General features: G+C 36.7%; 1 protein-coding gene across 2 annotated transcripts in view; it reads left to right on the forward strand.

The window, feature by feature from the left end:
* Window positions 1–24,898, forward strand: part of Tbh (Tyramine beta hydroxylase) — a 135,752-nt gene that overhangs the window by 76,195 nt on the left and 34,659 nt on the right. For both annotated transcript variants that reach the window (XM_073974586.1, XM_073974587.1), the window contains exons 3-5: window positions 17,163–17,521; window positions 17,610–17,758; window positions 18,000–18,391. In XM_073974586.1, the coding sequence (XP_073830687.1) occupies window positions 17,163–17,521; window positions 17,610–17,758; window positions 18,000–18,391 (900 nt within the window). The remainder of the gene's footprint in view (window positions 1–17,162; window positions 17,522–17,609; window positions 17,759–17,999; window positions 18,392–24,898) is intronic.

Below are 24,898 nucleotides of genomic sequence, written 5' to 3' on the forward strand. Positions count from 1 at the left end.
CTCCTGCCGCCTTATTATTCTTCAGCCGATTTATTGCTGTCTTTACCTCAACTTGGCTGGGCGGTATACATTCAATACCATCTTCTGTGATTGGGACTGTGGTGTCTTCGTCATCTTCGCTGCTTTTGGATACCAACAGTTTTGAAAAATGTTCTTTACATATCCTGAGTACACTATCTGTATCAGTTACCAAATTACCTTGCTGGTCTCTACAGGAGGATGTGCCTGTACCAAAGCCATCAGTTTGATGCTTGACTCTTTGGACTTCATTCTGGCTCCTGTACATCTCGATTTTATCACACTCCCGCCTTTCCATCTCTCTCTTTTTCCTGCGGAAAAGACGTTTCTCCTCTCTCTTTTTCTCCCTGTATCTCTCTCGTGCGCTACGCGTTGCTACGGATTGTAAAGTAGCCCTATATGCCGCATTTTTTATCTTCGGTGGCAGCACGACACTCCTGATCATACCATGGATTCCTTGGTGGAGGTCTCTGGTATCCAAGTATGGATTTTTCGGCTATATGCATGGAGTGGGCAATGCTTTGCCATTGCGCTGATATGTTATCGGGATGAGGAGTGCTTTGATTAAGCAGTTGGGCTAGTTGAGTGGAATATGCTGTGGCTATATGTTGTGATTGCAGCTTACCGATGTCTAACTTTCGTGTTGTGTCTGTTCGTAGTTTGTTTGCTACGTTTAAGCGGATGCGTACCTTTGCTGAAACAAGGTAGTTGTCCGAATCAATGTTTGCGCCTCGGAACGATCGTACATACAACACGCTCGATGAATGTCTTCCATCTATCACAACATGATCAATTTGATTTCTTGTTTTCTGATCTGGAGACAGCCAGGTGCCCTTATGAATATCGAGATGATTAAATCTGGTACAGCTAACTAGAATGTTTTTTGCATCAGCCTCATACCATTGCAAAATGGTCCTAAATCCAAATTTTCTGGCCAAAACTATTTCAACGTCCATATTGTATTGAAATTAATTATTATTTTGTTCAAATTTTTAGTTTTTTTAGTAGTTTTTTAGTTTCCCGTGTAAACATTTATAACCCATCTACATACTCGTAGTTACATATATACACCTTTTCAAATTCAATTCGAATCATTTTAGCTGTAATTCGAGAATTCCATTTTTAATTCGTAACATTTTATTTGTAATTCGATAATTGCATTTGTAATTCGAAACATTTCAATTGTAGTTCAAATTATTCCATTTTTAACTCGAATTTATCTATTTGTAATTTGAATTATTATATTTGTAATTCGAATTATTCCATTTGTAATTCGACTTATTTTACTTGTAATTCGAATTGTTCCATTTGTAATTCGAATTATTCCATTTATAAAAAGGAAAGGAACAAATGGAATAATTCGGATAACAAATAAAATAGTTTGAATTACAAGTAAAATAAGTCGAATTACAAATGGAATAATTCGAATTACAAATATAATAATTCAAATTACAAATAGATAAATTCGAGTTACAAATGGAATAATTTGAACTACAATTGAAATGTTTCGAATTACAAATGCAATTATCGAATTACAAATAAAATGTTACGAATTAAAAATGGAATTCTCGAATTACAACTAAAATGATTCGAATTGAATTTGAAAAGGTGTAGATATGTAAATACGAGTATGTAGATGGGTTATAAATGTTTACACGGGAAACTAAAAAACTACTAAAAAAACTAAAAACGGGCCATCAACGCGGACCGGGTCAGCTAGTATATATATAAAAATTGATTTTATTACGCTAATTTTACAAATTTCATCGCTCTTTTTGTAAATATTATGAAAGTACTGATGAACAGCTTCCCGATTCATAATAACTTTGGTCTCACTTCTGTATATTTATGCAGCGACGCAATACAACAAAAATTGTATATTTTACAGCACAAAGTCCGTTTTATTTTTACATAAAAAAGTGTCAACTTTGGTACTGCGCCAATCAACGAATACTAACGTTATTATCAAAAACTAATTATTTTCAGATGACTTGAGGTGTTTTTTATTATTCTGTGCAAAAAAGTTAAAATTTCGAAACTTCGAAAATAGGGTTATGGCCAAAAATTTCCTGATTGAAACCTATGTGCATTGTCTGATGTTTTACTGTGGAGACTGAATTTCCCGACTGTTGGGCCAAAGATATTCTCCTTTCCAATTTTGGCATTAAAATCGCCTAGAATGATTTAAATGTCATGGGCAGGGCAACGGTCATAAGTTTCTTCTAAGCGCTCGTAAAATATATCTTTGGTCTGTTCGTCCTTTTCTTCAGTGGGAGCATGAGCGCAAATAAAGCTGATGTTGAAGAATTTAGCTTTTATTCGAATTGTAGCAAGTCTTTCATTCACTGGGGTGAAGCTTGATACCAGATGTTTTAGCCTCCGACTAACTACAAATCTGCTTTGTGTCATGGCAGCTATAATACAGTGCGTCACCTTTAGATGTTGTTGTGACGCCTTTTTCATTCCATCGTATTTCCTTGTACTTTTCAAGTACATCTGCCAATGCCAAACTGTACCTTCTCTATAAAGAGTGCAAACATTCCTGGTGCGGACTCGCAGATCATGGTCCTTAAAAAGTTTGCGGGGTTCGTCAACTTTAGAGGGGTTTGTTTCTCTTTTCTTTCGTTTTTTCATAGTAGGCTGTTTTTTTCTAGGGGAGGGTTACTAACCTAACGCCCAAACCCAAGTTTTTAACGTTCTTATGGGTGAACGCGCGGCACATGTTAGCTCACTACCTTTAACGGGTGTTAAAGGCAGTTCCCCAGGTGACTCCACGGGGAGATCAGTATCCACTTGAGATGAAAGAGGGACCAAGATAAATCCTGGACTTTGCCATGTAAAAACCGGTCAGGACCGTTGCTTGGTATCTTTCATCCCCTACGTCACCAAAAGAAATACCATTTCTAAAAATATCGATAATAATTAGTAAATTCTTTTTTCTGTGCATTTTAAGAAAAAAACGCACATATATTCTTACATTGGAATGTATGTTGTACATACGTTTATCAATATTTTAAAAGTAATAACACATGCACTTTTTTACACATCATTGCTTTCATTCGAACAAACATACATTTGTACATACGACCTTAATTCGTATAACGACCATAAAAATTTGTTTGATTTTTGTGGTTACGGTTTTTGTACTTTAAAACTTTGAATTGTGAATTCCACGTACAAACATAAAACAAGAGCATATACATTAGGCCGGGGCGATTTGAAAACCTTAATGAGTCCTTCGCGTTTCTGATTCCTGGGATTGAACTGAGCAAAAAAGTCCACTGGACCATATATCTACCGTGAAAATCGAGCCTCCCGATTTTGACTTTAAGTTTTTTATTGACGTTTTTTGGATATTTTGACATATAACAGCCAAAACATTGAGATTTTCGATTCAACACAAAGACAAAAATTGTAGCCAAGACACTAATTGAAAACTCTATAATACATCGCAAAAGCATTGGAACGCTCCTTCTGTCAGTTTTGGCCTTGAGAAGTTGCAAACTTTTCGAAAAATGTCGATAAATGACACTGTGCTACAAAAGTTGACCAGAAAAATATTCAAGTGTTCTGATGCAAAATTATATCGTGTTGGGATCCATGGACAACGACAATGCCTTTAGTTCGGGTCACTTCGTTTTATTTTTTTTTATAACGGTAAAAGTAGTGAAAATCTGGGTTTTTTACATTTTCAAATTTAAACGGACATATCTTTTTTTTCACAACGGATTTCTAGTGATCCTTCTTCCTTTTAAAGGGGTGAATAATATCTTTAGAACAAGTTATTATTTGTTTAAATCGGTTAACAAGTGGCAAAGTTATAGTGGCTTAAGTCTGAAAACCCCCTCAAAAAAACTATAACTGAATTTCTCATAATTTTGAAAATAATTATTGAGCAAAACAAAAAAACATTATATTTTTGAAAATTATGAGAAATTCAGTTTTAGTTTTTTGAGGGGGTTTTCAGACTTAAGCCACTATAACTTTGCCACTTGTTAACCGATTTAAACAAATAATAACTTGTTCTAAAGATATTATTCACCCCTTTAAAAGGAAGAAGGATCACTAGAAATCCGTTGTGAAAAAATGAAGATATGTCCGATTAAATTTGAAAATGTAAAAAACCCAGATTTTCACTACTTTAACTTTTAATAATTAAAACGAAGTGACCCGAACGAACTAAAGGCATCGTCGTTGTCCATGGATCCCAACACGACATAATTTTGCATCAGAACACTTGAATATATTTCTGGTCAACTTTTGTAGCACAGTGCCATTTATCGACATTTTTCGAAAAGTTTGCACCTTCTCAAGGCCAAAACTGACAGAAGGAGCGTTCCAATGTTTTTGCGATGTATTATAGAGTTTTCAATTACTGTCTTGGCTACAATTTTTGTCTTTGTGTTGAATCGAAAATCTCAATGTTTTGGCTGTTATATGTCAAAATATCCAAAAAACGTCAATAAAAAACTTAAAGTCAAAATCGGGAGGCTCGATTTTCACGGTAGATATATGGTCCAGTGGACTTTTATGCTCAGTTCAATCCCAGGAATCAGAAACGCGAAGGGCTCATTAAGGTTTTTTCCTTCCCCACAAATCGCCCCACCCTAATATACATATATACATACACAGGTTATGTGGTATAAGTATTAAAATGCCTACGCATGCAACAACCGCACTAATATGTTGCGTGACCTAGAAACAGCAGTAACTTATCCCCAAACTCAAACGCAGCAATTAATGAAATCCGACTTCCACAGAGCATTGAATTGAAAATTTAACGACTGCAGTAAAATTATAAATAAACTGGAGCAAAGTCACGACATGGAATAGTTGTGAATGACACATAATTTTTTGATAGAGGGTAAAGGCATTGTTCATTTATATGTATGTATATGTATATCTTCAGCTGGCAAAATTTAACGCGCATTTGATTCGTGAGGTACATTCGATCAAAATGCTCGTACTCGTATAACCCAAGTGTTAAGGGAAATTAGATAATCGGCACCTAGAATATTCGCACTCTGTATAGAGAAGGTGCAGTTTACACAGTGGCGGATGTAGTTGGAAAGTGCAATGTCTATATTCTTGCTTTACAGAAAGCGGGATGAGACTGGAAAGCATCACAACATGACACACTGTTCAATTTTTTTCAGAATATTCTGGCTTGTCACATACATTGTTGTTGTTTTAATATTTGATTAGAAATTACTTTGGCAACCTCATATAAATATTATAAATGAAAATGAAAACACAGAAAAAGGAATTGTTAAATTAAGAGGTTATAAAATATTTCTTTTTAACAAACACTTTATTCGGTTCACTTGGTGTCTCATTCTTCGGATTGTTTTTCAGTAATTGGTCATTGGTTTGAGAATTTGCCTATTCCATTTTGAGACCTTTTGATTTTTAGTCTACTTTATTGTCGAATTTTCAAAACCATTCCTCCATGCTCTTGGAGCTTTTTTTCAAATTCCAGCAATATTTATACCCTCAGCATTTATGCTAACGAGGGTATATACACTTTCATATGGGCAAAATGTGTCTCATCGAAAAAATGTTTTTAGACCCCAAGTATGTTTGGACGAAATGTGTTTCAGACAATTCGGAGTCGATTTAGCCACGCCAAACGAGTAACCGATTTGATACATACTTTGCACATCTTGACATTTCTACCAGACATAGATGAGATTCCTATATGGACTCTATCGGTCCACTCCTTCGGGTACCTCTCACACAAAATTTCGGAAAAGTTTAGTTTAGGGTCTGCTCTCGAATCGTTATATTAATTTGTATTTGCTGCCCCCATTACGACGGTACAAGTTTTTATCAGGGGAAAGTACATACTTCCTGAGAAAATAGTCCGAAAGGTTTAAAGAAAAAACCCTAGAGCATCATTTGTAGCGGCCGGAGCGCACGATAATTGTCGAACGGATGAATCGAATAAGTTCAAAATTTGGACTTCAAATCTCTTTGATTTTTGTTGTAACAACTTAAATTCGCTTTCCCCATTACGACGGTACATGTTTTTTCAGGGGCAAATCCTTACTTCTTAAGATAATGACCCAAATGCTACAAAAAAGTCATCCGGCACTTCCCGGTAAGTACATCGTATTACATAGACGTCAGCAGTATTATGTGTTACTTCTTTTCTTTAGATCCGAAGTTGAAGGTATATGTATCTCTGTAGGCCAAGTCGACTGATACATTTTTACTTGTTTTTTCTAAAGTTTGTGGCAACTCCAACTTGCGTAGCTCCTTCTTCAAGCCTTCCGTTCATAGTTCCTTAAACTTCATTGTAATATTTTCGTAATACAATTTCTGACACCAATTGTAACAGAATTAGGTTTAGGTTAATGCCATGTAGATGTTGTTTTATTCGCCGATACGATATATAAACCGAGTCGTTTATATTACGATTATACAGTGCAGTTAACGTTACTTTACTGATTAACACATAACTTTACTAAGCACACTGTATTTTACTTAGCTGACTGTTTCAATTCGCAATCTGAATTACAACTCACTCACCCACCTGCTACTCTCCCGTATTTATACCCGCTCGCGGAAGCATAACCTGTTCTAGAATCCTCAATCTTGGATGTTATACAATGGGCAAGCGAAATGTTAATCGATTCAAAAATATACATACACGCATGCAAACAGACGGATGACAGTAAACAACAAAAGGGACAAAGGTAATAAATACCAGAGAGTAGAAAAGAAAACAATTTTTACTTGTATTGGAACATAGATAAACACCACATTTCAAAAATTTTGACAGAGGTCCCGTCTTGCAATAAGGAAATCGACCTTTTTCTCCCCATACAAACCAATGGCCAATTTCATCAAATCTCTTCGAATTTGGCAGATCGTAAGTGACTTTACGGCGCTTGGAATTGGAAGAAGTATCCTCTTGTTCCAAAATTTTAGAACTGGATCGTCCTCTTTTCCTTTGAACAGAGAACTAGGTGGATGGCGTAGCAGTTAGCAACTCGTATGCTATTTCCATTTTAAATTGAACTAGCAAAGTGCCCGCTACTTCGTATGCGGAAAGGATATAAAAAACAAATAAACAATAATATAATGGAAATGGCGAACACTGAAAACTTTATTGTACTTATACCAATTTTAATCAATATTTATTGTTATTTTAGTACTGTTCGTATCGCTTTAGTTCGATTTTCAAAAAGATCAGCCATATCTCACCCTTACATATTAACAGCGAGACCAACATTGCACACCAATACTCACACTAAATCCAAAAAATACAGATTCCGGAACTGTCCCTACACCCAACAACAAATTGAGTGCCATTAAGTACTCTTCGTACCCATAAGAACGATTTTCCAAAACTACCTCAATCCTTCACTTCACCAGTAAACTTAGTTTCAAAAAACAGGATTTCAGCGCTATCAGTGCAAATTCAAGTTGTACCATTTAGTATATTTCGTGCCCATAAGTACGAATTTCAAAAACTACCTCCATGTCTCAATCCTACACTCCAACCGTAGTCTTCCAGGATTCCAGCTCTATCCGTTCCCCCAAATACCCACTGTACAAAATTTTGTACTTTTCGTACCCATAATAATGAATTTCCAAAACTACCTTAATCCTATACTCCAACAGTAATCTCAATTCCAAATTTAAGGATTCCAGGTGTATTCGTCCACTCAAATTCAAACTGTACCAAATTTAATACCATTTAGTACTTTCCGTACCCATAAGTACGAATTTGCAAAACTACCTCAATCTTAGACTTCAACTATAATCTCAATTCCAAATTTCAGGATTCCAGATTCCAAATCCCAATTGTACCAAATTTAGTACTTTTCGTTTCCATAAGTACGAATTTCCAAAACTACCTCAATCCTACACTTCAACATTAACCTCAATTACGAATTTAAAGTTTCTAGCTCTTTTCGTTCACCCAAATCCAGACTGTACCAAATTTAGTATTTTTCTTACCCGTAAGTAAGAATTTGCAAAACTAACTCCATCTTACACCCCAACAGCAATTTTAATTCTAAATTTCATTATTCCAGCTCTGTTTGATCACCCAAATCCAAATTTGGTACTTTTTGTTCGAATTTTTAAAACTACTTCCATTTTACACTCAAAATATACCCTACGAAGTACTAATTTCACAATTATCTCAATCCCATACTCTAACATTAATGTTAATTCGAAATTTTAGGGCTACAGCTCTATCCGTTCAACCTAAATCTAAATTGTACCAAATTTAGTACCACTTAGTACTTTTCGTAACCTTAAGTACGAATTTTCAAAACAACTCCATTCTACAATCCAAAAGTAGTCATTCTTATAATCCAGCAGCAATTTTTATTCCCAATTTCAGAAATTCAGCTCTATCCGATGACCCAGATCTTAATTGTACCAAATTTATTACTTTTCGTAACCCATAAGTACGAATTTCCAAATCTCCATCCCATACTACAATATCAATCTTAATTCAAAATTTCAAGATTCCAGCTCTATCCGTTCAACCTAAATCCAAATTGTAAAAAATTTAGTACCATATAGTACTTGTCGTACCAATAAGTACGAATGAAAACTACTTCCATTCTACTCTCTAACAGTAGCCTTAATTGAAAATTTCAGGATTCCAGCTCTATCCGTTTGCCTAAATCATAATTGTAGCAAATTTAGTATCATTTCGTACCCATAAGCACGAATTTTCAAAACTACTTCCATTCTACTCTCCAACAGTAGCCTTAGTACAAAATTTCAGGATTCCAGCTCTATCTGCTCAACCTAAATCCAAATTGTACCAAATTTAGTACCATTTAATACTATTCGTACCCATAAGTACGAATTTTCAAATCTACTTCCATTCTACCCTCCAACTGCAGCCTTAATTCAAAAATTTCAGGATTACAGCTCTATCTGCTCAACCTAAATCCAAATTGTACAAAATTTAGTACCCTTTAGTACTTGTTGTTCCCATGAGTAGGAATTTTTAAGACTGCTTCCATTCTACTCTCTAACAGCAGCCTTAATTCAAATTTCAGGATTCCATCTCTATCCGTTCGCCCTAATAGTAATTGTACCAAATTTAGTACCTTTCGTACTAATAAGTACGAATTTTCAAAACTACTTCTATTCTACTATCCTACATCAGCCTTAATTCAAATTTCAGGATTCCAGCTCTATCCGTTCGCCCAAATCGTAATTGTACCAAATTTAGTACCATTTAGTACTATTCGTACCCATAAGTACGATTTTCAAATCTGCTTCCATACTACCCTCCAACTGCAGCCTTAATTCAAAAATTTCAGGATTCCAGCTCTGTCTGCTCAACCTAAATCCAAATTGTACAAAATTTAGTACCATTTAGTACTTGTTGTACCCATAAGTACGAATTTTCAAAACTGCTTCCCTTCTACTCTCTAACAGCAGCCTTAATTCAAATTTCAGGATTCCATCTCTATCTGTTCGGCCAAATCGTAATTGTACCACATTTAGTACTTTTCGTACTCATAAGTACGAATTTTCAAAACTACTTCCATTCTACTCTCTAACATCAGCCTTAATTCAAATTTCAGGATTCCAGCTCTATCCGTTCGCCTAAATCATAATTGTACCAAATTTAGTATGATGGAGTACTTTTCGTAACAACAAGTACGAATTTTCAAAACTATTTCCATTCTACCCTCTAACAGCAGCCTTAATTCAAATTTCAGGATTCCAGCTCTATCCGTTCGCCCAAATCGTAATTGTACCAAATTTAGTACCATTTAGTACTTTTCGTACCCATAAGTACGAATTTTCAAAACTGCTTCCATTCACTCTTTAACAGTAACCTTAGTTCGAAATTTCAGGATTCCAGGTCTATCCGTTCGCTTAAATCGTAATTGTACCAAATTTAGTACCATTTAATACTTTTCGTGCCCATAAGTACGAATTTTTGAAACTACTTCCATTCTACCCACCAACTGTAGCCTCAATTCAAAATTTCAGGATTCCAGCTCTGTCGGTTCGCCTAAATCGTAATTGTACCAAATTTAGTATCATTTAGTACATTTCGTACCCATAAGTACGAATTGTCAAAACTACTTCCATTCTACCCTCCAACTGTAGCCTCAATACAAAGGTTCAGGATTCCAGCCGCTAAACCTAAATCCAAATTGTACAAAATTTTGAACCATTTAATACTTGTCGTACCCATAAGTACGAATTGTCAAAACTGCTTCCACTCTACTCTCTAACAGCAGCCTTAATTCAAATTTCAGGATTCCAGCTCTATTTGTTCGCCCAAATCGTAATTGTACCAAATTTAGTACCATTTAGTACTTTTCGTACCCATAAGTACGAATTTTCAAAATTACTTCCACTCCACTCTCTTACATCAGCCTTAATTCAAATTTCACGATTCCAGCTCTATCCGTTCGCCTTAATCATGATTGTACCAAATTTAGTATCATTTAGTACATTTCGTACCCATTAGTACGAAAACTACTTCCATTCTACTCTCCAACAGTAGCCTTAATTCAAATTTCAGGATTCCAGCTCTATCCGTTCGCCCAAATCGTAATTGTATAAAATTTAGTATCATTTAGTACATTTCGTACCCATAAGTACGAATTGTCAAAACTACTTCCATTCTACCCTCCAACTGCAGCCTTAATTCAAAAATTTCAGGATCCTAACCCCTCAACCTAAATCCAAATTGTACCAAATTTAGTACTGTTTGGTACTTGTCGTACCCATAAGTACGAATTTTCAAAACTACTTCCATTCTACTCTCTAACAGCAGCCTTAATTCAAAATTTCAGGATTCCAGGTCTATCCGTTCAACCTAAATCCAAATTTAGTACTTTTCGTACCCATAGGTACGAATTTGTAAAACTACATCCATTTTCCTCTCCAACAGTAGCCTTAGTTCAAAATTTCAGGATTCCAGCTCTATCCGTTCGCCCAAATCATAATTGTACCAAATTTAGTACCATTTAGTACTTTTCGTACCCATAAGTACGAATTTTCAAAACTGCTTCCATTCACTCTTCAACAGTAACCTTAGTTCGAAATTTCAGGATTCCAGGTCTATCCGTTCAACCTAAATCCAAATTGTACCAAATTTAGTACTTTTCGTACCCATAGGTACGAATTTGTAAAACTACATCCATTTTACTCTCCAACAGTAGCCTTAGCTCAAAATTTCAGGATTCCAGCTCTATCCGTTCGCCCAAATCATAATTGTACCAAATTTAGTACCATTTAGTACTTTTCGTACCCATAAGTACGATTTTTCAAAACTATGTCCATTCCACTCTCCAACAGTAGCCTGAATTCAAAATTTCAGGATTCCAGCTCTATCCGTTTGCCCAAATCATAATTGTACCAAATTTAGTATCATTTAGTACTTTTCGTACACATGTGTGCCCTTTCCCTAAACCACCTCCTTATGTCAACCGTACCTTTTAACCTTGATTCTCACACCAAATTTCAACCTTTAACCTTTATCCGTTCACAAAATACGAATTGGCACCAAAATTAGTACACTTTAGTACTTTTCGTACACTAATAGTTCGAATTTCTAAAAACCCTTTAGCACATCTTTCCTACACTCCATCAGTGACGTTCATTCCAAATTTCAAAGTTCTAGCTCTACCGGTTCTCCAAATACAAACGGTACCATATTTAGTACCTTTTGGTACTTTTCGTACCGTTCTAGTACGAATTTCCAAAAACCAAGCCTTATCTGTCACCTTCGGACCAAGAGTGACCCTCACCCAAAATTTCATGATTCTAGCTTCAGCCGTTTCGTCTGGGCGTTGATGAATCAATCAGTCAGTCAGTGAATCAGTCACTCTACTCTTTTATTAATATAGATACAGTGCAGTTAACGTTACTTTACTGATTAACACATAACTTTACTAAGCACACTGTATTTTACTTAGCTGACTGTTTCAATTCGCAATCTGAATTACAACTCACTCACCCACCTGCTACTCTCCCGTATTTATACCCGCTCGCGGAAGCATAACCTGTTCTAGAATCCTCAATCTTGGATGTTATACAATGGGCAAGCGAAATGTTAATCGATTCAAAAATATACATACACGCATGCAAACAGACGGATGACAGTAAACAACAAAAGGGGCAAAGGTAATAAATACCAGAGAGTAGAAAAGAAAACAATTTTTACTTGTATTGGAACATAGATAAACACCACATTTCAAAAATTTTGACAGAGGTCCCGTCTTGCAATAAGGAAATCGACCTTTTTCTCCCCATACAAACCAATGGCCAATTTCATCAAATCTCTTCGAATTTGGCAGATCGTAAGTGACTTTATGGCGCTTGGAATTGGAAGAAGTATCCTCTTGTTCCAAAATTTTAGAACTGGATCGTCCTCTTTTCCTTTGAACAGATAACTAGGTGGATGGCGTAGCAGTTAGCAACTCGTATGCTATTTCCATTTTAAATTGAATTAACGCCATATGCTTTGCATTCGGATCGACTCCTTTGAGATTCTTACGATAGAAAAGCCACTGATTTTATAAAGCTCCATAATCTCCACATTTTTTTATTCTCAAAACTGCAATTAACCACAACAATGCGAGTTTTTGTGAAAAAACCAGTTAGTTTCGAATTAAATGATGCTAAAAATCGAAGTTGTAACAACGTGGCTTTGTTACTCCTCGGAATTATCACTTTAGATTCCACAAAGTATATATATATTATTGATCAGCAATCTACATCGATATAGTCATGTTTGTCCCTCTATCGGTCTAACAAAGTCACTCTAGCGCCCGAAGGGATTGAGGTAGGTGGATACAATTTTCTACAAATGTATTGTTGGAAGCCACCGTGGTGCAGTGGTAAGCACGCCAGCCTTATACTCGGAAGTTCTGCGGCCCACTCCGTTAACAGAAAATCGAAATTTTCCTGAGTATTTCAGCCATAAAAACTATTAGTGGTGTCGTAAGACACACCGTTCCGACTCGGCGATAAAATATAGGTCCCATATGATTGAGTCAAATGCAATTGATCTTGACGGCATTGATCCTAGATTTGTAAGAATATTACTTCCCCGTCTCCTAACCTTCTTCACGTACATCTTCAATACTATCTTGAGTACAAGTACATACCCTAACATCTGGAAGCACTCAAAAATCATTCCAATCCCCAAAACTACTGTTGAATATAGACCAATTTTAATTTTATGCTACTTATCCAAGGTTTTTGAGAAACTACTACACATTCAGATGTCGGAGTACCTTCACAGAAAGTCCTTGTTGTGCGAACAACATTCAGGCTTTCGAGCTAACCATAGTTGCATTACACTATGCAACACTGAAAATGCAAACAACTTCTAGTATGCATTTTTTGAAAGTACATATTTAGACTACAAAAACCCTAGTAGGGTTTTATCCTGTCAGATCCAGTTCGGATTTTATGCCCTCATCTCAACCGGGGTAAATCTACACTTTTTTGCATTTATCAGGCCTTTATCTCAGAAACGAATAGGAATGTGACCTTGCTGTCTTTAGCAATATTGTTGCCATAAACTAGTAGAACTTATCTTTTGAAAAAACCACATAAGAAAAACTTTATCTAGGGCATCAAAATCTATAAAATATAGAAAATTTTACATAATTGCTGAAATTCTGGTCAGTATCGGCTAAACTATTGGGAGTTGAACCAAGTAATCTTCCAAATAAAGTTCTCAACAATTCTTTAGAACATTCTGAAACTCTAAAATGCTTACTTCATGTTGTTACAGCGGTATTTTGCATCATATCTTTTACAACACGTATTTCAAACACAGTTCACACCAACAGTTTATTCTCGCATTTCGGATTTCACTACATTATTGACATTTTTATTAAATCGTCATTGAAAAATGTACTGAAAACAACGGCATAGAGGCATTTTGCAACAATGACATGTTCTGAAGAGTTATGTATTACATTCCAGGGAATATTTTTCCAAAAGAAAATATTCAGAAAAAGTTAACGTTTTTGGAGATACGGTGCAAAATGTATAAAAATTGTGGAATTTTTGCATATATTTTGAAATTTGAGGCAATAAATGTAGTTTTTCGAGTTCTTTTCTTCTCCAAATATTTTATTCTTGCCCTTATCTACAAATTTGCTTCAGAGTTCAGAAGAAGATTCGCATTGGTTTCAGAGATATAGCCCCGAATTTCTTTAAAAACTCAATATTTAACCATGTTTAGATGGGGCCATAAAATCCGAGCTGGATCTGACACAATCAAACACAACTAGGGTTTCTTGTCGTTTGGGTCTGTACTTTCAAAAAATCCTCAGTTCGAATTGTTTTCACAAGATCACCTTAAAAATGTTGCACAGTGTTATTGCCCTGGAAGAGGTAGCAGAATCAATCAGAAATGACATTGATCAAAACATAGTCGGATTTCTTATTCTTTTAGATCATTATAAAGACTTTGACACCGTTGACCATAGGAATTGGTCTATGAAACTTCGGAGGTTTTTCAATTTGGCTACGACAGCAACAAGGTTAATTATGTCCTATCTGACTAACAGACTTCAATCTGTTTGTGCGGGAAATACAATATCTAAACCTTTATTATACCCTTGACCATAATATGGAGGGTAAAATTAAATTTTTCATTCCGTTTGTAACACATCGAAATATTCATCGGAGACCCTATAAAGTTTATATATTCTTGATCAGGGTAAAATTCTAAGTCGATATAACAATGTTCGTCTGTCCGTCGGTCTGTTGAAATCAAGACACAGCCCGCACTTTTGTAGATAGAGTTTTGTAATTTGGTATAGAAGTTTCTACTACTCCTATGTTTGAAATAGCTCCCATAGAACGGTACCTCCCGATGTTCGGTATTTTGTAACCATGTCCGTCTGTCCGTCCGTCCGTAGTCTGTTGAAATCAAGATACAGCTAGCAATTTTTAAGATAGAGGTTTGTAATTTGGTATAGAAGTTTATATTGCTCCTAGGATGTTTGGTATTGCAAATGGGCTATATTGGTCCACATTTTGATATAGCCGCCATAGCACGGTACCGCCCAATTTTCGGTATTTTGAAGGGTTTTGCCTCATTATCACACCCAAATGACTGAAATTTGGTACATAGTCTTCGCTGGAGGCATAAAACTTTCCCCCAGCAATTTTTCGGTATAGGTCCACGCCTTCATGTAGCACCCATAGAACGGTACCTCCCGATTTGCGGTATTTTGAAAGTTGTAGCCACAATAATCCACCGAAATGATTGAAATTTGGTATGTGGCCTTCGTTTAGGGTACCACACGATCCATATGAAATTTGTCGTATTGGTCCACGCCTTCACATAGCCCCCATAGAAAGTACCTTCCGATTTTCGGTGTTTTGAAGGTTGTGGCCTCAATATTCCTCAGAAATGGCTGAAATTTGGTATTTAAGCTTCGTTAGGTACAGGTCCACTTCCACTTTGTATGGCCCCCATAGAACGGTATTGTGAAGGTTGTGGCCAAAGCAACCCACCGAAATTGCTGAAATTTGGGATTTAGCCTTTCTGACTGAAATTCGTCAGTATAGGTCCATGTTTCGATATAGCCTCCATAGAACGGTACCTCCCGTTTTTCGTAATTCTGAAGGTTGTGACGTCAATATCCCACCGAAAGACTGAAATTTGTTATTTAGTCTTCCATGGGGTTATAAAATATTCCAGAAGGGTATTATCAGTATAGGTCCGCTGGTTCATATATCTCCCGGAGAAGCGTACATTCTGATTTTCGGTATTTTGAAGGTTTTGCCGAAATTGAGTAATTAGCTAAAAATCATACTCGTATGCTCAATATTTAGTTGAGTTAGAGTTAGAGTTGAGGTGAATTTGTTTTCAATTTCAACACACTCCAATTTTATTATACCCTACACCTCATTGTGACAAGGGATATTAGGTCATTGTGTATTTCTTTGTAACATGTAAAAGGAAACGAGATAGACCTACAGTTCCTCTTAGGGATATACGTAAAATCACTTTCTGTCTCGATGTATGCATGTCCGTTGTTCAGTTGAAACTTGAGGAAGATAATTTTTTAGCCATAGGAAGAACGCTTTTGCTTTTTCTAAGAATCGTTCAGATTTGGATATAGCTCCCATACATATTTTCGATAGATTTAGGCATTGGGTGCGCCAAACAAGCTGTGTGTCCAATTTCGATGAAGTTTGTACTGTGTTACGGAAGTTGGTCTAGAAAAAAAGTTTGCCAATATACACATATTTTCGACCGATTTAGGAATTTGGTGCGCAAATTCTGCCCAATATTGATGCAATTTTGAAATGTCACCGAATTTGGACTAGAAGTATATTTGTCAAATTTTTTGAATTCCGTTAAGATTTGGAGAAAATTTTCGCAAAATTATGTTGAAATCATGGTGGTGTAGGGTACCATATAGTTTGCTAATATTGTAATTATTTATTCGGCAAATGTGGTTTCCAATTTTGTCTGGGTCTTAAATCATTTAAGGCACTCACATGAAACTTCTTCGTGTTTGAAAAATATTTCCTCGATAATTCTTTTGCGTCGCGATGCAAAATTTAACATATTTAATGGAATTAATAATCAAAAATTAACAATAATTAATTGATATTATTGACCGCCAACTTATTGTGACGTTACTATTCTGCCACCATTATAATTCTACTTTTGACAAAAACATACTCAAGGTTAAATGAGGCAGTGAAAGCTACAAATAATCAAACGAATTTTTTTTTGGGAGATGAAATGCAAATTATTTTTCGATGTTGTTGTAAATGTTATCATTGTGTTTACAACAAGATAAATAATTTGTGTTTCTGTAAAACAAACAATAACAAATTGTACAATTGTAAATTGTGTAATTATGTAATTATGTGAAAAGTTTTCAATGACAAGACCATGACCATAAACCTTGAAAATATTGTTTTTTTTTTGGTTTGTATAATTGTGTGGGTATGACACTCCTCCTTTTTTTGCAAACCAAATGTCTACAACAAATCAATAGACTCCACAAAATATCGTTATTCTATTTAAAATTTATTGCTCAACATGCTGACCGTAATCGTCAGCATTGATAGTCAATTACTTGGCACCATATTTTTCAAATCGTTATTTAATGTTGTGGCTCATTTGTTCCTTTCATTCATTCTGCTTACAGGCCTTTCCGATACAAAACTCCATGAAATTCTATTGGATAATAAAGAAATCAAACTCAGCTGGATGGTCGATTGGTATAAACAAGAAGTTCTCTTCCACCTACAGAATGCCTTCAATGAACAGCATCGATGGTTTTATTTGGGCTTTTCGAAACGTGGTGGTATTGGTGATGCCGACATTTGCTTCTTCGAAAATCAAAATGGTTTTTTCAATGTTGTTACGGACATTTATACAAGTTCGGATGGTAAATATGTACACAAGGACTATCAACAGGATTGTGTGCTCTTCAAGATGGATGAATCAACATTGGCGTTTAAGAGAAAGTTTGATACTTGTGATCCATCGGATTTTCGTTTTCATGTAAGTGCTAAGAACAGAAGATTTTGCTTCAGATGTGGCTAATTGATTTGAACACGTTGTTGTACCTTATTTTTCGTTCTTTAAATAGGAAGGCACAATGTACATCATGTGGGCAAGAGGTGAAAATGAATTGGAGCTGACTGATTATCAATTTCCCTTTCCAAATGTATCTTCCCATGAGTCGGGGATAAAAATGATGCAATTACTGAGAGCTGATAAGATTCAAATACCAGAAACGTAAGTAAAATTTAAGAAAATAAAAATTTCCAACATAGTTTTGTTTGCAATTTGTTTAAATATATTTCTGTTTTAAAGCACAAACTATATTTTATCCTAGTGGATATAAAATTGAATATCTTAACTTAACAACAGTTTGTTTTCCCAGCTGTCCATAACAATTTAAAAACTTTTTGTTTTTCTTTCATTTATCTCTTCTTTTTACATTTTTGCTGCTCTTACTGCTGCTACTGCTGTAAAGTGACCTGAAACAAGTCGAAATACGACTTAATAACGTGACAGTGCCTGACAAAGAGACCACTTATTGGTGTCACATACAAAAGCTCGACAGCTTCCTGCAACAAAAACACCACATTGTCCAATTTGAACCCATTATTACGACACCGGGCCTTGTCCATCACATGGAGGTGTTTCACTGTGAAACCGACTGGGATGTTGAAATTCCACTGTACAATGGTGATTGTCAACAGCTGCCAGAAGAGGCAAAAGTTTGTTCCAAAGTTATTGCATTGTGGGCCATGGGTGCAAGCACATTTACCTATCCACCCGAAACTGGTTTACCTATTGGTGGCAAGGCATACAATCCTTATATTCGCCTGGAGGTGCATTTCAATAATCCAGAATTTGAGAAAGGTAGGTGGAGAAGAAACTGTACACCAGTATCATATTGTCAAAGAGTGATTTATTCCATTTGGGGCGTTGATGAAGTACGCTTGGTGGCGTGGATGAATGAAAAGTGCAGAATAGTAAAAAAATTGAGATTTATCATTGCCAACAATGTGAGAGGGGTGATGGGTTAAGAATACACTTAAAGAAAAAATGGAAGATTTTATTCGAAATTTACACGAAAATTACTTTAGAATTGAAAAAAAGATAAATCCCATAAACTTAGTAGAATTTAAATTTTTGGGATTTGAGCTTCTCTCATTATGGGATATAGTACTTCGAATGGGTGCCACCGTGGTGCAATGGTATGCACGCCCACTTGCACGCAGAAGGTCGTGGGTTCGATTCCCCGGCCATGCAACATCAAACATTTTTCAACGGTGGCAAAATACCCCTCAGTAATGTTGGCGACATTTCCTGAGTATTTCAGCCTTGAAAAACTTCTCCGCAAGTGGATTCTTAAGACACGCCGTTCGGACTCGGCGATAAACAGTAGGTCCCATATCATTGAGCTAAATATGAATCGGGGTGCACTCACTGATATGAGAGAAGTCTCCCTTGTCCCGTATGGGATGTTGTGGAACAACGTTTTTTTTTTTTGGATTTCAAATCACATATAATTCATATTGACGGGGAAATTTAGTAGTAAGCTTGGCTTACTGTCTGAACTTATAGACCTTGGGTCTAATGACACATAAAGGGTTTTTCAATAAGAGGCGTTATTTTGACATTCAAAGAAAAATGTAAATTGTATACCCTCCACCATAATATGAAGGGTATAATTAAATATGTCATTCCGTTCGTAACACATCGAAATATTCATCTGAGACCCTATAAAGTATATATATTCTGGATCAGGGTAAAATTCTAAGTTGATATAACCATGTCGGTCTTTCCATCCGTCTGTTGAAATCAAGATGCAGCTCTCATTTTTTAAGATAGAGCTTTGTAATTTGGTATAGAAGTATCTATTACTCCTGGGATGTTTTGTATTGCAAATGGGCTATATCGGTCCACGTTTTAATATAGCCGCCATAGAACAGTACCATCCGATTTCGGTATTTTAAAGGTTTTAGTTTCATTATCATACCGAAATGGCTGAAATTTGGTACCAAGTCCTCGTTGGGGGTATAAAACATTCCCTTAGAATTTTGATGGTAAGGGTCCACGCCTTCATACAGCCCCCATAGAACGGTATCTCCCTATTTTCTGTATTTTGAAGGTTCTGGCCTCAATATTCCTTCGAAATGGCTGAAATTTGGTCCTCGTTGGGGGTACGAAATTTTCTCACAGAAATTTGTTGGTACAGGTCCACGACTTCATATAGCCCCCATAGAACGGTACCTCCCGATTTTCAGTATTTTAAAGGTTATGGCCACAATAATCCATTGATATGACTGAAAATTGGTATTTAGTCTACGAAACTTTCCCACTGAAAGTTGTTGGTGCAGGTCCACGCCTTAATACAGCCTCCATAGAACGGTACCACCCGATTTTCGGTATTTTGAAGGTTTTAGCTTCATTATCACACCGACTTGGCTGAAATTTGGTACTTAGCCTTCGTTGGCAGTATAAAATGTCCCCTAAAATTTGGTATTTAAAATGAAATGGTATTTAAATCGAAATGGCTAAAATTTGGTATTTAGTCTTCGTTGGGGGTAAGAAACTTTCCCACAGAAATTTGTTGGTATAGGTTTACAGTTTCATATAGCTCCGATAGAACGGTACCTCCCGATTTTCGGTATTTTGAAGTTATGGCCACAATAATCCATTGATATGGCTGAAATTTGGTATTTAGTCTTCATTGGGGGTACTCAACTTTCACCTCTAAATTTTGTTGGTATGGTCCACGCCTTCATATAGCCCCCAAAGAACGCTACTTCCCGATTTCCGGTATTTGTAAGGTTGTGGCCTCAGTATTCCTCCGAAATTGCTGAAATTTAGTATTTAGTCCTCAATTGAGGTATTAAACTTTCCATATGAAATTTGTCGGTAGAGGTCCACGTCTTCATATAGCCCAAATTGAACGATACCTTCAGATTTACGGTATTTTGAAGGTTGTGGCCACAACAACCCACCGATATGGCTGAGATTTGGTTTTTAGTCTGCGTTAGAAGTAAAACCTTTTCCGACTGAATTTCGTCGGTATATGTCCACGTTTCGATATAGCCCCCATAGAACGGTACCTCCCGATTTTCGTAATTGTGAAAGATGTGGCGTCAATATCCCTCCGCAATGACTGAAATTTGTTATTTAGTCTTTCATGGGGTTATAAAATGTTCCAGAAAAAATTATCCGTAAAGGTCCACGTCTTCCTATATCCTCCATAGACGCCTACCTCTTGATTTACGGTATTTTTTAGGTTTTAACCACATTATCTTACTGAAATATCAGAAATTTGTCGGTATGGATCGACGTTTTGATATAGCCCCCATAGTACGGTAACTCCCGAATTTCGGTATTTTGAAGGTTAGCGGCTTTTACCGAAATTGCTGAAATAAGTCTTCTTCATAAACGAAAGACACTAATTGTTCCATTTTACTTAAATATCGCTCGTGGTGGAGGATATAACGAATTCTGGCCGGCCGAACTTAAATCCGTTCTTACTTGTTTATATAAATGGTCGGATGTTCATTTCATAACAAAAAGGAAGGTATGCCATTAATAACACTGTGTGTAATTTTTGTGTCATGAAAAATTAACCATATTCTGACACCGCAGCGTAATGGAAAACGAAAATTAAGAAGACACGTGTCTCGGCGTTTTTCCCTGTTACTTCGAATTTCGCGGTTATGGGCCCCCAAAAACCTGAAGCCTTGATTTCAAAAAGGACCATTTTGTCAGGCTCATATCTTCTAAACCGCTAAGAATTTTGGTTTACGAGTGGAGGCAAAGTTGTAGCTCTCATCTTAAAGTATAATAATTGTGAAGGCATAAAATCCATTCAACCTTATCTTCAAGGTCAAAATCGTTAAGGTCAAGTTTCCGTTATAATTTATTTTTACAGATTTTGGCCTGCAGATATCAAACCGATCAAAATTGAATCGAACAGCCAACTACAAAAAATTACCTTAGATCTCAATAAACAACTTTCTAGAACATACGAACCCTGTAGAAATGGTTCTTAAAGGTCAAAATAGCAAAACAAATGCAATTTTTATTTTCTTTTTTCGGTTTCTGCTCCATAGATATTAAACCATTCAAAATTCAAGAAAACATTCAACCACAATAATGTAGCGAATATATCAGTATACAACTTTGTGCAACATTAGAGCCCACTACGAACTGTTCTTAAAGGTCAAGATAGTAAAAAACTTTAGAAAATATTCGATTTTTATACTTTTTTCTCCGATTCTGGTCTATAGATACCGAACCTACAACAACTACAAAAATGTACCTAAGATCTCAGTTAACATACGAACATTCTAGGAGCGGTCCTTTAAGCTCAAAATTCCATTAGTTTTACCCATTCTTTCCTGGTCAGGTCCGTAAATAACAAACCTTTCAAATTTTCTAGAGTGTTGAACAGTTTGTTATTTCCAGACCTGAGCATTAACCATAATATAATTGTTAGCGAATTTTGAACATGAACGACCGTTCCTAGAATGTTCATATGTTCTAGGAAGTTGTTAACTGAGATTAATATTTTTCGTGTCGCACAGTGTAAACAAGTAAAAAACGTAAAGTTCTTCCGGGCCGAAATTTTTAGACCCTCCACCATGAAATATTATGAACTTATATGGAATAATAATTTAGAATTTTTTTGTCATCTGGGAAACCTTAATGGGTGACGGAATGAAAGATACTAAGGGACGGTCCTGACCGGCTCTAACATGGCAAAGCCCACGATTTATCTTGTTCCCTCTCTCCTCTCAAGTGGACACTGACCTCCTCACTTGGGGAGATGGTTTTAACAGGTAGTGAGCTAACATGTGCCGCGCGTTCACCAATAAGAACGTTAAAAACTTGGGTTAGCAGCCCTACCCTAGAGAAAGCAGCCTACTATGAGAAAACGAAAGACAAAAACAAACAAACCCCTCTAAAGTTGACGAACCCCGCATACGTTTTAAGGATCTGCGAATCTGCACCTGGAATGTTCGCACACTTTATAGAGAAGGCGCAGTATACGCGTTGGCAGATGTACTTGAAAAGTACAAGGCCGACATTACTGCCACATTGGGATTGGGAAAGACGTCACAAAAACACCTAAAGATGACGTAGCTGCCATGAGGCAAAGCATGAGTTTGGTTGCAGATTTGTAGTTGGTCGGAGGTTAAAACTTCTGGGCTCCAGCCTTACACTTGTGAATGCAAGACTTGCTACAATACGGTTAAAAGCAAAATTCAACATAAGCCTTATCTGCACTCATGCTCCAATCGAAGACAAGGACGAACAGACCAAAGATATATTCTACGAGTCCCTAGAAGAAGCATGTGACCGTTGTCCTGCCCATGACATTAACATTATTCTAGGCGATGTTAATGTCAAAATAGGAAAGGGGAATATCTTCGGCCCATCAGTCGGGAAATTCATTGTCAGGACTGTCGTGCTACCGAAGAGTAAAATGCGGCATAAGGGGCTACTCTACAATCAGTAGCAACGCGTAGCGCACGAGAGAAATATCGTGAGAAAAGGAGAGAAGAGAAACGTCTTTTTCGTAGGAAAAAGAGAGAAATTGAAAGGCGGGGTGTAAAAAATCGAGATGTACAAGAGTCAGAATGAAGTCCGAAAGTTATACCTAAGAGTAAAACATCAAACTGATGGCTTTGCTACGGGCACATCCTCCTATAGAGACCAGCAAGGTAATTTAGTAACTGATATAGATAGTGTGCTCAGGATATGGAAAGAGCATTTTTCCAAACTGCTGATATCCAATACTAACGAAGACAACGAAAATACCACATATCCAATCCCAGAAGATGGTATTGAATGTATACCGCCCGGCCAAGATGAGGTAAAGACAGATATAAAACGGCAGAAGAATAATAAAGCAACGGCAGACGATGGCCTACCAGCCGAGCTGTTCAAAACCGGTGGCGACACGCTGATAATGTGTACACATCAGCTAGTTAGCACAATCAGCCAGGAAGAACGCGTAACGATTTGAACTTGAACATCCTATGTCCAATTACCGGAGGCATAGGTCTGCTTCCTATTGCATGTAACTGCCATTCTATGTGAGCGACTAAGGCCTATGGTAATTGGATCCTATCAGTGCGGCTTTAGACCGGGCAAATCTACCATTGACGAGATATTTACCTTCAGCCAAACCCTGAAAACGACCCAAGAAATTCAGATCGACACCTTATACGTTTTCGTCGATTATAAAGCAGCCTTCGGCAGCCCCAAAGGTGTTCCAAGCCATGCCTGATTTTGGTATCCCCGCAAATCTCATTCGGCTTTGCAAGATGACATTAACTGATACTCGGTCCTCAGTTAAAATAGTAAAGAACCTCTCCGAAGAGTTTATTACCAAAAGAGGTTTCAGACAAGGAGACAGCCTGTCGTGTGATCCAACATCCTGTTGGAAAAAGTCATAGGAGATGCGAAAGTCAAAAAAAGTGAAACAATATACACAAACAGCCACATGTTACTTGCTTAAGCCGACGACATTGATATCATGGGTCGATCGGTAAAGGAAGAAACTGATATCTTTGCAAATGTCGAAAGGGAATCTGCTAAAGTCGCTCTGGCAGTAAACGGTGATAAAACCAAGTTATTGGTATCGACGCCTAATACGTCTACAGATCTCACATCATCTGTGAAGGTTGATACATACAATTTTGAGGTAGTAAAGGAATTCGTCAACCTCGGCACCGCCATAAACACAAATACGAAGAAGAATAGTGTTGGCCAACAGATGCTGCTTTGGGCTAATTAAGCAGTTTAAGAATAAAGCCACGTCTCGTCAAACAAATGTAACACTTTACAAAATACTGATACTGTTAATGTATGGTTCTGAAGCATGGGTACTTGCGCAAGCAGATAAGGCAGTGCTTGGTGTGTTCGAGAGAAAAATTCTTCGAAATATCTACGCGCCAATCGGAGTTGACTGCGAATATCGACGTCGTATGAACAACGAGCTGTATCAACTATACAACGACACCAATTTGGTTGAACGAATGGAGATACAACGATTGCGATGGCCAGGCCATGTCAAAAGAATGAGTGATGATGAACCCGCTAAAAAGACGTATAAATAAAGCTTCGTTGGAGCGAACAAATGAAACCAGACATTGGAAAGCTACATATTCCAGATTGGAAAAATACAGCAGCAAACAGAGGGGGTTGGAGATCTTTTCTTAGTTCGGCTTATGGAACAAATGTTCTGTAAAAAGCCAGCTAAGTGAGTAAGTTAGTAAAGAACCCCTAATACCTAATTTTAGCTAATTCGGTAAGCTTAAACCTTGAAAATATCTGAAATGAGGCGGAAACGTCATATGGGTGCTATACTACAACGTGGGCCTATGTCAG

Source organism: Musca autumnalis, unplaced genomic scaffold, assembly GCF_047663935.1.
Source record: "Musca autumnalis isolate F117 unplaced genomic scaffold, ASM4766393v1 scaffold_3, whole genome shotgun sequence".
NCBI lineage: Eukaryota > Metazoa > Arthropoda > Insecta > Diptera > Muscidae > Musca > Musca autumnalis.